Source organism: Sinocyclocheilus anshuiensis, unplaced genomic scaffold (genome assembly GCF_001515605.1).
Source record: "Sinocyclocheilus anshuiensis isolate Anshui unplaced genomic scaffold, SAMN03320099.WGS_v1.1 scaffold453, whole genome shotgun sequence".
NCBI lineage: Eukaryota > Metazoa > Chordata > Actinopteri > Cypriniformes > Cyprinidae > Sinocyclocheilus > Sinocyclocheilus anshuiensis.
In genome coordinates, this window is record NW_015537979.1 from 1,780,306 (window position 1) to 1,796,045 (window position 15,740).

Consider the following 15,740-nt stretch of genomic DNA (forward strand, 5'->3'; position numbering starts at 1 on the left):
ACAAACAAAACCAAATTAAACCCTGCGGCTCGTGACGATACATTGAGGTCTTAAGACACGAAACCATCGGTCTGTGCAAGAAACTGAACAGTATTTATATCGTTTTTTTACCTCCGATTCATGCAATGTCGCAATGCATTACCATTGACACTCCTAATTGAGATTGTAGATAGTGTCAATGGTCCATTTGAGAGATAGGTGGCGGTAATGCACTTATAAGTCTGCGATCCGCCGTAAAGCAAGAAGAAGAAGACGCCTCATGCGCCGGCTGTCGAGAACGCGCTCAGGTCAGTTCGGACATTGCGGTGAATCAGAGGTAAAAAACGATATAAATACTGTTCAGTTTCTTGCACAGACCGATTGTTTCGTGTCTTTACACATCAATGTATCGTCATGAGCCGCAGGGTTTAATTTGGTTTTGTTTGTGTATGTTTTTTTGACTCTCAAAGCCGTGATTCCCATTCACCTCCATTATATGACTGACAGACTGCAACGGTTTGAGTTAAAAATCTTCGTTTATGTTCTACTGAAGAAACAAAGTCACCTACATCTTGGATGCCCTGGGGGTAAGCAGATAAACATCAACTTTTCTTTTTTGGGTGAACTATCCCTTTAAGCGCTAAGATCAATAGTTATCGAGAAACACAGCCTAGGTTGATAGGAATGCATGTTTCACGTCTGTCTGAAAACCCAAATCTTATATCTTATCGATCAGCAAGTTAATTTTGACAAAATAAAGAAAAAAAACTGACTGACAGGAAATGTTTCTTTGTTGCTGAATGAAGACAGTTGTTTCGTGGTAAAATTTTTGTGAATAGGCCTTGAATTTGTTCAAATAATTTACATTATTACACATGATAAAATAAATAGTTCTTTATTGTTAATAGTTTTTTTAATATAAAATCTTGTTTACTTCATTCCTGTGGTTTTCTTTTAGCAGATTATAAAAAGTTAAGTGTGTAATTTTTGTGCCATTAACATCACCACACGAAATAAAAAAAAAATAGTAAAAATTCAATGACCTTCATGCCTTTGAACCAAATTCACGTTATTGTCAACAATCAAAGTTGTCGTGTGGGGCTGGTAGAGAATATTTTGATGCTTTTCAGTGGAATAATCCTACAAATGCTTTATTTGTACATTACTTTATTAGTTGACTGCTTCAAGCGGATCATTGTATCATTGTAACTGGTATATCAAATATAAAATGTCACATTTCTAACCATGATTTCATGATATTTGAGGTGGACATCATAAAGTATGGTCTTTTTCTTGTAGCTGCGGGACGCTCTCAAATGTCAGCAGTGTCAGAAACAGTTCCGATCAAAAGCTGGACTCAATTACCACAGCATGGCTGACCACATTAAGGTGAGCGGCGGTGCCAGAACAAATTTACTTCATTTTTTTATACGAATTAACTGCAGATCTATAGCAGAGCTTATCTCCTAGATGTCAAAACTGATGAAAATATTATTTGAAATACAATGTATAAATCATTTAAACAATTAAAATTGCATCACCTTTAACATCAGCTGTTCTGTATTTAAATGAAAAGTTCAAACTCTTAAAAAGTGTTGTTCTTTCTCTTCACTCTGAGCCATTACACTTTAGCATACTTTTATAAAGAGTACTAATTGTGGAAATAATTTAGTTTAAAGGAATGTGTGAACCAAATGTAATGTTTTAAGACGCCTAATTGCATGTTATTTACAATTCAATTAAAATGTATCATAGTTTAAATTTCTATTAAATGCAATTAGCTTTTTTTAAATACGTCTGATGTATGAAATACCATAATTACTTGTGTACTTGTCTTTGAAATATGGTTAAAGTGTACTGCCAAATGTTCTGACAAGCATTTGTGGTAAACTAAAGTATACTTTAATGTCATTTCTTTTAAAACTTGTATGTCCTGTATTTAAATATTTTGGTAATTACACGTTTGTAATATTGAAATTGTAATTTAGTACATTTATATAAAAAAACACACTACAGTTAAAATTGTCATGTATTTTACATGTGCTTTAGTATGTTAGTCAAAACATCAAAACTCACTTAAATGGCCTTTTATTTAATTAAAATTATATTACCAGCCAGTACAGTTTTAAAAAATATACTTTTAAGTTTTGAAGCGAGTGTACATTTAATAAAATTAAGAGCACTTCATTTTACCAGGGGACTCCACAGGAAAAAAGGCACCTGGTTGAAACAAACAAACAAAACTGTAACTATAGCACTTTAATACCTTTAATAAACTAGTGGAGCTGTGTGTGTACACAGTATATTCAGCAGAACAGTGTTTAATATTACATACAGTGTCCACTTCAGAAACCAGCGGCTGCACTGCGTCCACATCGGCCTCTAATCTCTATTATATCTGACACCATCTCTATACTCCAGAATCACTTTAAGACCTAAAGCATCCATTAGGTTCTAACCATTAACTGCACATATGGGAAAAGGTCTAGCTCATGTCTAGTAATGCCTTTTAAAACAGTCTTCAAGCAGTATTTCAACTGTAATGATTGTCTCCTGTTCCCCAGCCTTATTTCTGTACAGTGATAATTTCCTCAACATTCCTAAGATATTAACAGCTTTCCTGCCAGTAATCTTTTCCACGGTAAATTATGGTAATCTGCTTTATGAGTAAAGTTCATCTGTTTTTTTCCCAGTCAAATTCAGCCAATGTCTAAATAGGAACGGCACATCCCATAATGATGATGGTGTCCCTTGTGACCCTTGTGAGGTTTAGTGTAAAAACATGAGAGAGAAACGCAGGTTAAAGAGGGCCATGAGGATGTAAGCTCCATCTGCCAAGCTCAAGCATTAGCTGCAAACAATATTTCCAATGAAATGTGTTAAATTATTAATGATTGTCTCCTGTTCCCCAGCCTTATTTCTGTACAGTGATAATTTCCTCAACATTCCTAAGATATTAACAGCTTTCCTGCCAGTAATCTTTTCCACGGTAAATTATGGTAATCTGCTTTATGAGTAAAGTTCATCTGTTTTTTTCCCAGTCAAATTCAGCCAATGTCTAAATAGGAACGGCACATCCCATAATGATGATGGTGTCCCTTGTGACCCTTGTGAGGTTTAGTGTAAAAACATGAGAGAGAAACGCAGGTTAAAGAGGGCCATGAGGATGTAAGCTCCATCTGCCAAGCTCAAGCATTAGCTGCAAACAATATTTCCAATGAAATGTGTTAAATTATGCACAACCAAATGTCTCAGAAACAGTATGAAACATTAATGAGGATGTGCATTTAGGTCTGTGATTTGGTATTTGAGCCAGGTGCTGAGTCTCACTGAGCCAAACATTTGAGAATCAGCATAAGGTCTGGGCCACATTGCAGCTTATTCTAGCCAAGATCCGCCCACTTTGTCAGGAAGAGAACGACAAGTGTATAATGTGATTTCAGGGCAGGTTTTCTGAGGTAGTTGAAAACAAAATACTCCAAAAAAAATTCTGATTCACCAAAATGAACATTCTTGACCGAAAGTGAAACGCCTAAAAATGAAAACACTGGAGACAGATACCAAAAAATAGGGATGCATGATATAAGATTTTTGCTGTAATCCGATATGCCAGTGTTTTTCAAATCATTTTGGCTGGTATCCGACGCCGATATATATTTCCCTTTGTTTTGAAACAACAACAAATTATTTTTTAATTTTGGTTAGTACATTGAAAGCCTTGAAAATAACTATAATAAAATCAATCTCTGCTGTTTTTTTCAGACAGTTGAAACCTTTTAAACATTTTATTTGTGGATTTAACATTAAAAGATGGTCTAAAGCAAATGAGCTGTAAAAAATTCCTTGTATTTAAGTTTTCATAATCCATTTGAAAAAATATATTACATATTAATGAATAAATCTGTATATATTAAATCATTTAATTTACAAGTTTCGTGTTTGTGATTTTTATTCATGTAAGCTATAGCTTCTGACCTTTAAATCAAAACAGACTTGTGATTTTATGACATCGATACTGCTTGATTTATTTAGAAACACAAGTATCTTAATGATATTTGTGTATTTCACTTTCATTTTATTACAACTAGGCCAATACCGCCCCCTAAGTAAATCTGTGTTTTGAGTGCCTCTGGGTATTAGCACTGACATATTTTGGTTTAACAGTCTGCAAGTTAATTTTTTCAGTACAGAACTGAAGTTACATCTCAGGCTTAGCGTTCAGCCCCAGGTGCTGTGTTGAGGTGTCTAGTGTCCTGTTTAGTTTGGTCTCTTATGTCTCACTTCCCCTGCTGATGTTTTTAACAGGCCAAATACCATGTTGTAAAATACGCTGCTGTTAAGATGCCTTGAGGAAATGCTCCTCTATAAAGGTTTTGAAGAGTGCCAGGCATCTGGCTTTCAGAAAGCAGTGATTGGAAACGCACTGTTGTAAAGGCTTGAGGAAGAGTTTCTGGAAAGACACTAATGTGTTGCATTGTATTTGTTTCCCATTTGTAAGCCCTCGGCGAGTGAAAATGTGTCCGAGGAGCAGGAGGAGAGAGAGAGGCTGCGCTGCGTCCTCAAACAGATGGGCCGAATCAAATGTCCCAGTGAGGTAGGAATTTGTCACTGGTGCCTGCTGTCTGTCTATCTCCCTAGATGGCACTGGCTGTCCTTAATATGTCCTAATTTCTGCCTCCTTTCTGTCTCTCACTTTCTCTGTTTTGACTTTTGTCTACTTGTGCACACTTCAGTCTGTCTGTCTGTCTTTCTGTCTGTGTCTGTATCTTTCTTTCTTTCTTTCTGTCTGTCTATCTGTCTGTCTGTCTTTCTGTAAGCATGCCTGTATTGGTTCACCAGCTAGACCAGCGCTAACCAGCATAAACCAGCCTGGAAATTCATTTTAAGTTGGTCTTTTCAGCAGAGCAGTCTGGTTCCAATTACTATGTGTGGATAAAGTGATGAGAAGAGAAATAGAAAGTAGAGGGGAGAAGATGAGAACATTCCTGAAAAAATAGCTTATTTGTCACTATGTAAATGTGGTTTGTTTTAAAGGGTTAGTTCACCCAAAAATGAAAATTCTGTCATTAATTACTCACCCTCATGTCGTTCCAAACCGCGCTGCTCACATGTGCAGCTTTGGCCAATAATGAGCTGGCATTCGGACGTGGAGCACGGAAGCCTTCACTGTGCTTACTGCGTTAACCGCGTAAGGATAATGACAGGGAAGAGAAGAGATTGCTGAATAAAGGTATTATTTTTGTTTTGTTTTTGCGCACAAAATGTATTCTCGTCGCTTCATAAAATTATTGTAGAACCACTGTAGTCACGTCAACTGTTTTAAAAACGTCTTTAGTACCGTTATGGATCTTGAAAGTTTGGGTGGCATTACTGTCAGTGAAGGCCTCTCTGAGCCATCGGATTTGATCAAAAATATCTTAATTTGCATTCTGAAGATGAACGAAGGTCTTAGGGGTGTGGAACGACATGAGGGTGAGTAATTTTTGGGTGAACTAACCCTTTAAGCCTGAACAAATGGCAGTTCAGCTCGCCAAAAGGGGAGGAGCTGACTGCTATATAAGTTGGCTCAGAGTGCCATTTAGTTAGAATCTTTGACTGAAAGTGACAGTCAGTGACTCGCATGCAGGCTTATAGCACTGCAAGCTACACAACACTCGTACCCTTATCTCAGGGAACTGAGGTTATGTTAGTAACCGGAGCATTCCCTATCAAATGGTCTGTCCCGTTGCGTTTAAAACATTGATGGGGAATGCATCCAATAGTGCTGTACTATAAGCCCAGCGCTGGAGTGCCCGTAATGAGGGCTTCTAAATTTGTGTTCTGAAGATGAACAAAGGTCTTAGGGGCGTGGAACGACATGAGGGTGAGTAATTAATGGCAGAATTTTCTTTTTTAACAAACAGACCCCTTCAAAGGAACGCTATACCCAAACTGTCAGCCCACGGATCAATGAGTGAATTAATGAAGTATGTTTGATTCTCTGTCAAACAGGGCTGTTCAGCTCATTTCTCCAATCTGATGGGTTATCAGTATCATCAGAAACGCTGTGGCAGAGAGCTACCAGACGGACAGAAGCCTGTCTTCCTGTGCCAGCACTGTGGTAAGACATATCGCTCGAAAGCTGGCCGTGACTACCACCTGCGCACCGAGCACCCCGTCACTGCCCTGTCCACACACTCGGTGAGATTACACAGCCACACTACATGTCACAGTGCTAATCTGATGTCACAAGCAGTGTCATGTTATTGATAAGTAATTAATCCAGATGTATTTAAATGTCTTGTTATATCACCCCATTTAGCTCACAGCTGAGGACTGGAAACAGGAAGACAGTAAAGATGAAGAGGATGTGCTGGAGGACGAAGAAGAGGAGGAGGAGGAGGAGGAAGAAGAGGAAGAGCCTGTGCAGAAGAAGGGCAGAGAGAAGTCAAAGGAGAGAGTAGACGAACCGGTGGAGAAGATGGAGGAGAGGAAGGAGGAGAAAACAGAGATGGAGGAGCTGCTGGATTTGGAGAGGACGCCCAGTGGCAGGGTGCGCCGGCGCTCGGCTCAGGTGGCGGTGTTCCACCTGCAGGAGATCGCAGAGGACGAGCTGGCCAAAGACTGGGGCACCAAACGACGCATCAAAGATGACCTCGTACCAGACATCAAGAGGGTACAGCAGTGTTGAAGCTAAAACTATAAGTTTGTGACAAAGTAGCCTGGCAAATTATATAATTATGTAAATATCTGAGATTTGTTTATTAGCAGTATTTATATAACACAAAGCAATGGCGATATCAATTAGTTTGACAGCATCAAGTTTAATTTATATTTCATTAAAGACTATATGAAAATATTAGGGCTGTTGATTTAATGTGCTAATTTGATGTGATTAAATATGGAAAAAAAATAAATCGGTTGAATGAATGAATGACTCACTCAGTAAAACAATGATTCATTTCATTAAAAAATAATTTCATGTTTCAGTATTCATTTTAAAAAACGAATTTTTTAATGTATATTTAATGATTTACTCTTCTAACACAATAATGACTTTGAAAATTGATGTGCTGTTAATTTTATTCATTTGACAGTCCTAGAAAAAGTATAGTGATAAACAGAATAATGTAATTTTAAATATTTATTTTATATTTACTTTATCATTGAAGCATAGGTACTATTTAATTGAAATGTTTTGTCTCTCTGTTCTGCTACTTTTTGCCAAACTAATATCATGCTAATATCATGCTACTTAAAAATGTAGTTTCTTTCTAAATTTTGGTTGTTACTACTCATATACACATTTAACTACTTATTTTTTAATAGCTGTGTACACACTTTCTTTTATAGCTCAACTATACACGACCAGGCCTTCCCAACTTTAGCCCAGAAACTGTGAACAGCTGGAAGAACGAGGTGAAAGAAAAAGGATTTATCTGCTGCCCCAATTGTGTAAGAATTTGTCTTTTTTTTTCTGACTGAACACTGACTTTAACAGTTTCTAGTACTTCAATGACAGATTCTGACCGTACAGTTTTTTTTATCCGCTTTGGTACTATTTTCACAAGTAAGGTGTATATTTTCAAAACTCTTAGCACAAAAAATCAAAATGATCACACTTGTAACATCACTAGTCGTTCTTTCAAAACCTGATCTCATGCTTTCATTACAATTACACATATTTTCATCCACAAAATCATTGTTTCAAAACACAAGATTAGTATAATATATGCTGAGAACATTTGATTTAATCACTGAAACACAGCATTGTGATCATCTTTCAATTTAGTACTTTTAACAATTAGTTCATTCAAGAGCAAACAATGCAAGATACATGTTTCAAATCACCTTTGTTGCTGAAATAATTATACAGTAAAACAGGCAAAAATTGTATTTAGAAAATACACTTACATTACCTATCTTGCATAACTCACTTAAAATCCATAATGTTTGTAAAATTATTTATCCAGTGTGTTATCAAAAGGTGTGATGAAGGTATGACATGGCCATAAGGTTTTGTGCTAGAAGAGAGTTTACCGTCAGTGTAGTAAATGTAAAATGAAATGCAAATGAAAAGTTTGATAGTGACAGCTTTATGAAAGGCAGTTACTGTGAATGAACATTTATATAGATGAAACACTTATTATGTGTAGTGAAAAGGATATTTTGTGACTGTGTGTATTGTACTAAGACAATTGAAAATATGCTGAAATGTTTGAAAAAAGTGCACTTTTGATGATCTGTTGTGATATTAGTACTAAGTTTTGAAAATTTAACAGGTGCTTTTGAAAATTGCACCAAAGCAATTAAAAAAATGTAATATGAACATCTGAATGATATCAGTAGATTTAGATTTGCTGGAGAAACTGAAGAGCTCTTGAAAATTGTTTAAAAATGCTGAAAATCTTTTTGACATTTTTGTTGTTCAGTTCTTCTCCTCAAGTCTCTTTTTATTTCATAACAGAACTGTGAGGCTATCTACTCAAGTGTATCTGGACTTAAAGCACACTTGGCAAGCTGTAACAAGGTATAACAAGTCCTCTGTGTGCTTTGCCGTAGTTGTTATTTAATTATAAATAATTTAAACAACTGTATAAGCTGTATACGTTTGATCTCAGATATTGCTGATACTGTATCAGCTTTACTGTTGTTATTGTTCTCCACACAGGGAGGGGGCGACGTAGGGAAGTACACTTGTTTGCTCTGTCAGAAGGAGTTTAACTCTGAGAGCGGTGTGAAGTACCATATCAGCAAGACACACTCTCAGGTAAACCAAACACTCACTAAACCTGTATTCTGTATGCTTAACAAAATAAGCTGAACATTTGCCCTTCATAGTCTTCTAGTATTAAGAAATGTTGACTGTTAAAGGAATAGTCCACCCAAAAATGAAAATTATTACCCTCCACTTGTTCCAAACCTGTATGAGTGTTTTTCTTCTGTTGAACACAAAAGAAGATACTTTGAAGAATGTTGGTAACCAAACAATTGACAGTTGCCATTGACTTCCATAGTATGGAAAAATACTATGGCTGTTAACAGAATTTTCATTTTGGGTGAACTATCTCTTTAAGGCCTGTTCACAGCAAGTTCAATATGAATGAACAAGACAAGTTTGAACAAGTTTGCAAAAACAAAACAAAAAGTACACTATTATCTTCAGAATCCATTGAATTTATTTTAATCATATTTCCATTTGTTCATAAGTTTTATAAGTTTACATATGTTTACATTACATTTTAGCTTAGATTTTATTTTATAGACACTCTTTTGATTTTTATATATTTTAGTTTTGGTTTTAGTTTTAGTTATTATAGGTGTGTAATCTGATTATCAGAACATTTTCAGAATTTATTTTCAGAATTCAGAATTATCTAAAATAACCAAGACATTTGAAATGAATTTTTCATTAATGAACTTTTATATTTTTGAATAGATTTTAAATATTGACTGGAGGGATTGGATTTTGCAGAAAATCGGTTGAATCCTTAAGTTAACCCACTTATAAATCTGCATGTGCAGGTTGGATTTATTGTTTTAACAAAGGTCTCTGCAACATCTCTGCCGTCATATGGAAATTATTATTTTCTTACAGCTATATTGAACAATATAAATCCTGCACACTACACAAGTTTGTATCATCACGAAAACCTTGCTAACTTGAATTTTTGTTTTGAGGGGTTTCTAGATGAATAGTTTCCTTCTAAAATGTTCTAAGGCTGAAAATTCATGCAAATTCACTAATAGTCCTTGTTATCGGTTCCTCTTTAAACTTGATGTGGCCTTATGTGCACAGAACTGGTTTCGGGCGTCTACCAATAAGGTGACTAACAACAAGAAAAAAGAGCCAGAGAGCAATGGCTTACAGAAGGACATGAAAAAGGTAGTGCATGGGAAGAGGAGGGGACGAAAGCCCAAAGAGCACCACCTGGTGACAGCCCCCTTTCCAGCAGAGACTCAGAGCTTCAGCTCTGCTCCACCCCAGACCGTAAGCCCAGCCCCAGAAAGCCAAACCCCCATGCCCAACCCCGTCACCAACACCCCAACCACTCCCCCTTCCCCAGTGGACAGTGGGAATCCAGCCCAGGCCAGAGACACACAGCCCCCTAGAAAGAAACGAGGCAAAACTAAGAAAGCGTCGACCACTGAGTAACACGGCTTTTACTCCGTCAACACCAGAAGGGATGCTTTCCGAACTTCTCCGGATAAATCTTTAGTCAATTCGGTCATGGAAATGAAGGATGGCACAGAAGAACAAGCTCGGAAAGATGAACGGCAGAACAAGGGGATGAAATACAGCAGAAAACAACAATGATTTGCTCTTGTATTGTTTTCACACTGATCTTTGTGTTTTTTAAGCTGAGTATATACATTATGTGTGTGCTTGTGTATACTTATATATATTACTCCTGTTGTTTTTTCATTCCATTTTTATAGTTGATTTTAATAAGTTGTTCACTCTAAAGGGGTCAATAACATTTAAGCTCCCAGTTGATATATATGGTATATATATATATATATATATATATATATATATATATACATATAATGACTTTGAAAATTGATGTGCTGTTAATTTTATTCATTTGACAGTCCTAGAAAAAGTATAGTGATAAACAGAATAATGTAATTTTAAATATTTATTTTATATTTACTTTATCATTGAAGCATAGGTACTATTTAATTGAAATGTTTTGTCTCTCTGTTCTGCTACTTTTTGCCAAACTAATATCATGCTAATATCATGCTACTTAAAAATGTAGTTTCTTTCTAAATTTTGGTTGTTACTACTCATATACACATTTAACTACTTATTTTTTAATAGCTGTGTACACACTTTCTTTTATAGCTCAACTATACACGACCAGGCCTTCCCAACTTTAGCCCAGAAACTGTGAACAGCTGGAAGAACGAGGTGAAAGAAAAAGGATTTATCTGCTGCCCCAATTGTGTAAGAATTTGTCTTTTTTTTTCTGACTGAACACTGACTTTAACAGTTTCTAGTACTTCAATGACAGATTCTGACCGTACAGTTTTTTTTATCCGCTTTGGTACTATTTTCACAAGTAAGGTGTATATTTTCAAAACTCTTAGCACAAAAAATCAAAATGATCACACTTGTAACATCACTAGTCGTTCTTTCAAAACCTGATCTCATGCTTTCATTACAATTACACATATTTTCATCCACAAAATCATTGTTTCAAAACACAAGATTAGTATAATATATGCTGAGAACATTTGATTTAATCACTGAAACACAGCATTGTGATCATCTTTCAATTTAGTACTTTTAACAATTAGTTCATTCAAGAGCAAACAATGCAAGATACATGTTTCAAATCACCTTTGTTGCTGAAATAATTATACAGTAAAACAGGCAAAAATTGTATTTAGAAAATACACTTACATTACCTATCTTGCATAACTCACTTAAAATCCATAATGTTTGTAAAATTATTTATCCAGTGTGTTATCAAAAGGTGTGATGAAGGTATGACATGGCCATAAGGTTTTGTGCTAGAAGAGAGTTTACCGTCAGTGTAGTAAATGTAAAATGAAATGCAAATGAAAAGTTTGATAGTGACAGCTTTATGAAAGGCAGTTACTGTGAATGAACATTTATATAGATGAAACACTTATTATGTGTAGTGAAAAGGATATTTTGTGACTGTGTGTATTGTACTAAGACAATTGAAAATATGCTGAAATGTTTGAAAAAAGTGCACTTTTGATGATCTGTTGTGATATTAGTACTAAGTTTTGAAAATTTAACAGGTGCTTTTGAAAATTGCACCAAAGCAATTAAAAAAATGTAATATGAACATCTGAATGATATCAGTAGATTTAGATTTGCTGGAGAAACTGAAGAGCTCTTGAAAATTGTTTAAAAATGCTGAAAATCTTTTTGACATTTTTGTTGTTCAGTTCTTCTCCTCAAGTCTCTTTTTATTTCATAACAGAACTGTGAGGCTATCTACTCAAGTGTATCTGGACTTAAAGCACACTTGGCAAGCTGTAACAAGGTATAACAAGTCCTCTGTGTGCTTTGCCGTAGTTGTTATTTAATTATAAATAATTTAAACAACTGTATAAGCTGTATACGTTTGATCTCAGATATTGCTGATACTGTATCAGCTTTACTGTTGTTATTGTTCTCCACACAGGGAGGGGGCGACGTAGGGAAGTACACTTGTTTGCTCTGTCAGAAGGAGTTTAACTCTGAGAGCGGTGTGAAGTACCATATCAGCAAGACACACTCTCAGGTAAACCAAACACTCACTAAACCTGTATTCTGTATGCTTAACAAAATAAGCTGAACATTTGCCCTTCATAGTCTTCTAGTATTAAGAAATGTTGACTGTTAAAGGAATAGTCCACCCAAAAATGAAAATTATTACCCTCCACTTGTTCCAAACCTGTATGAGTGTTTTTCTTCTGTTGAACACAAAAGAAGATACTTTGAAGAATGTTGGTAACCAAACAATTGACAGTTGCCATTGACTTCCATAGTATGGAAAAATACTATGGCTGTTAACAGAATTTTCATTTTGGGTGAACTATCTCTTTAAGGCCTGTTCACAGCAAGTTCAATATGAATGAACAAGACAAGTTTGAACAAGTTTGCAAAAACAAAACAAAAAGTACACTATTATCTTCAGAATCCATTGAATTTATTTTAATCATATTTCCATTTGTTCATAAGTTTTATAAGTTTACATATGTTTACATTACATTTTAGCTTAGATTTTATTTTATAGACACTCTTTTGATTTTTATATATTTTAGTTTTGGTTTTAGTTTTAGTTATTATAGGTGTGTAATCTGATTATCAGAACATTTTCAGAATTTATTTTCAGAATTCAGAATTATCTAAAATAACCAAGACATTTGAAATGAATTTTTCATTAATGAACTTTTATATTTTTGAATAGATTTTAAATATTGACTGGAGGGATTGGATTTTGCAGAAAATCGGTTGAATCCTTAAGTTAACCCACTTATAAATCTGCATGTGCAGGTTGGATTTATTGTTTTAACAAAGGTCTCTGCAACATCTCTGCCGTCATATGGAAATTATTATTTTCTTACAGCTATATTGAACAATATAAATCCTGCACACTACACAAGTTTGTATCATCACGAAAACCTTGCTAACTTGAATTTTTGTTTTGAGGGGTTTCTAGATGAATAGTTTCCTTCTAAAATGTTCTAAGGCTGAAAATTCATGCAAATTCACTAATAGTCCTTGTTATCGGTTCCTCTTTAAACTTGATGTGGCCTTATGTGCACAGAACTGGTTTCGGGCGTCTACCAATAAGGTGACTAACAACAAGAAAAAAGAGCCAGAGAGCAATGGCTTACAGAAGGACATGAAAAAGGTAGTGCATGGGAAGAGGAGGGGACGAAAGCCCAAAGAGCACCACCTGGTGACAGCCCCCTTTCCAGCAGAGACTCAGAGCTTCAGCTCTGCTCCACCCCAGACCGTAAGCCCAGCCCCAGAAAGCCAAACCCCCATGCCCAACCCCGTCACCAACACCCCAACCACTCCCCCTTCCCCAGTGGACAGTGGGAATCCAGCCCAGGCCAGAGACACACAGCCCCCTAGAAAGAAACGAGGCAAAACTAAGAAAGCGTCGACCACTGAGTAACACGGCTTTTACTCCGTCAACACCAGAAGGGATGCTTTCCGAACTTCTCCGGATAAATCTTTAGTCAATTCGGTCATGGAAATGAAGGATGGCACAGAAGAACAAGCTCGGAAAGATGAACGGCAGAACAAGGGGATGAAATACAGCAGAAAACAACAATGATTTGCTCTTGTATTGTTTTCACACTGATCTTTGTGTTTTTTAAGCTGAGTATATACATTATGTGTGTGCTTGTGTATACTTATATATATTACTCCTGTTGTTTTTTCATTCCATTTTTATAGTTGATTTTAATAAGTTGTTCACTCTAAAGGGGTCAATAACATTTAAGCTCCCAGTTGATATATATGGTATATATATATATATATATATATATATATATATATATATATATATATATATACACATAGCTCTTTATATATACATACATATATATACACATAGGCCTTTATGGAAGCTTTTTTAGAGCAGAAGTTACATTTCTACATAATTTTTGGGTAGTTACATCAATATGTCCGGTGGATTCATGATGTGTTTGAATTATTTTTTTTAAAGAATATCGAACTCATTCAATTAGCATGGTGAGCTAATTTACTGTTTTATCACGGTTATACTCTGCTGTGTACATATAATATCTATATCTATATATGAATATATTCAAAGCAATTCATTTTTGTCCATCGGTTTCAAACAAGGTGTGTCAAAAAAGTTGGTCATCATTTAGGTTGCTTTTCCTCGGATGTGTTTGGGATTGTTTGGTCAGTGGCAGCTGAACGGAGGGTTGGATTTAGATCGACGGCTGTTGTAACAGTGTGCTACTGTGCAATAGTTTTGCTTTCGTGGTTTCTTGTCCTGTCTCTTGCTCGGAATCGTGAGAGGTCTAAGCCCGTAGCCTTGCGTAACTCCCTATCCTACATCCCTTTGGGCTGTTTGCAGTAGTTTGTAGTTTGCTGCAGTTCACACGGAGGTCTTTGTTAAAACTTTTAACTGCTTTGAAATTTGGTAGTGCAATGTGCTTTCATTTTGTCTGGTTGTTTTTTATTGGAATAAGAGCTTGTGGTGCTTAACATAGGAGTATACAGTGCAGACGATTAGAGAAATTCAAATCAATGATAATAAATGACTACAAATGTGTTGGCAGGAAAAATCTAATCCTTCAAAGCATAGGAATGCCCTTTGACATCTGTGATGTCATCAGTCCTTGCTTAAACTTAAGGGGTCATTCACAAAAAAAAAAGTTTTTGTGTTTAAAAACGCAATGGAATGAAAAACAACTTTTTGAACTTTTAAATCACTGTCGTGTAAGATGCATGACACACATGGCCATCTAGCGCATGTTTACATAGAAAACCAGTGGAAACGCAAAAATGCGTCCTGTGTGAACGGCCCCTAAGACTCAAACTGAAAAAAAAGGAAATTTGGGTGAATCTCACAAAAACTGTCTGAATAATTTCACTTCAAAATAATAGCAAAGAAAAATAAAATTATATTTTGCTAAAAGTAAATGAAGCTTTTTTTTTTTAGGATTACACATTTTTATGTGCAGTGGAACATCATTTTTATGACAATTAATCACATTGTACTTCCCAATTCTATGGGTGCCTGTTTCTGCCACAGAATTAAAAAAAATAAATAAAAATAAATAAAAATACATTTTATGTCACAATTCTGACTGTTTTTCTCGTAATTGTGAGAAGAAAAGTCAGAATTATGAGGAAAAAAAAACAGAATTGTGAAAAAAGTCAGAATTGGGAGATGAAAACTTGCAATTGTGAGAAAAAAGTTTATATCTTGCAATTCTGACTTTTTTTTTCCAGAATTGTGAGGTTATGTCTTGCATTTCTGTGTTTTTATATCTTGCGATTCTTTTTCCCAAGAACTGTGAGAAACAAAGTCCGAATTGTGAGATATAAACTCTCAATTTACTTAAAGAAAAGAATTTTGAGATAGAGAGTCTCAATTACTTTTCCCCCCAAAAAAATCCATGGTGGAAACAGGCTTCAAAAAGTTACATTTTCATTCATGTTTTGTAAAAAAAATGTAAATAAATTATAATAATAAAAAATATTATTTGAAATGTTTAGGTTTTATACATTATGGTAGTATTTTTTTGTACTGCTTAAATAA

At 35.3% G+C, this 15,740-nt stretch overlaps 2 protein-coding genes across 2 annotated transcripts in view; both read left to right on the forward strand.

Annotated features, from left to right (window-relative positions):
• LOC107673337 (zinc finger protein 512B-like) overlaps positions 1–10,424 on the forward strand; it is a 64,350-nt gene extending 53,926 nt beyond the window's left edge. Inside the window, exons 10-17 of the mRNA XM_016466887.1 lie at positions 1,279–1,368; positions 4,478–4,573; positions 5,971–6,159; positions 6,281–6,634; positions 7,312–7,413; positions 8,426–8,488; positions 8,630–8,728; positions 9,758–10,424. Coding sequence (XP_016322373.1) covers positions 1,279–1,368; positions 4,478–4,573; positions 5,971–6,159; positions 6,281–6,634; positions 7,312–7,413; positions 8,426–8,488; positions 8,630–8,728; positions 9,758–10,114 — 1,350 coding nt within the window. The 3' untranslated portion in view covers positions 10,115–10,424. The remainder of the gene's footprint in view (positions 1–1,278; positions 1,369–4,477; positions 4,574–5,970; positions 6,160–6,280; positions 6,635–7,311; positions 7,414–8,425; positions 8,489–8,629; positions 8,729–9,757) is intronic.
• LOC107673455 (zinc finger protein 512B-like) lies at positions 10,190–13,923 on the forward strand. Its single transcript, XM_016467055.1, has 5 exons — positions 10,190–10,219; positions 10,811–10,912; positions 11,925–11,987; positions 12,129–12,227; positions 13,257–13,923. Exons 1-5 carry the CDS (start codon positions 10,190–10,192, stop codon positions 13,611–13,613), a joined length of 651 nt encoding a protein of 216 aa, XP_016322541.1. The 3' UTR covers positions 13,614–13,923.
• The last annotated feature ends 1,817 nt before the right edge of the window (positions 13,924–15,740 follow it).

Excerpts from the sequence above, each read along its gene's own strand:
- LOC107673455 (XM_016467055.1), top strand. The coding sequence starts at position 10,190 with ATGGAAATGAAGGATGGCACAGAAGAACAA. Across the intron at positions 10,220-10,810 it reads AGGATGGCACAGAAGAACAA|CTCAACTATACACGACCAGG; the intron begins GCTCGGAAAGAT and ends TTTCTTTTATAG. Across the intron at positions 10,913-11,924 it reads TTATCTGCTGCCCCAATTGT|AACTGTGAGGCTATCTACTC; the intron begins GTAAGAATTTGT and ends ATTTCATAACAG.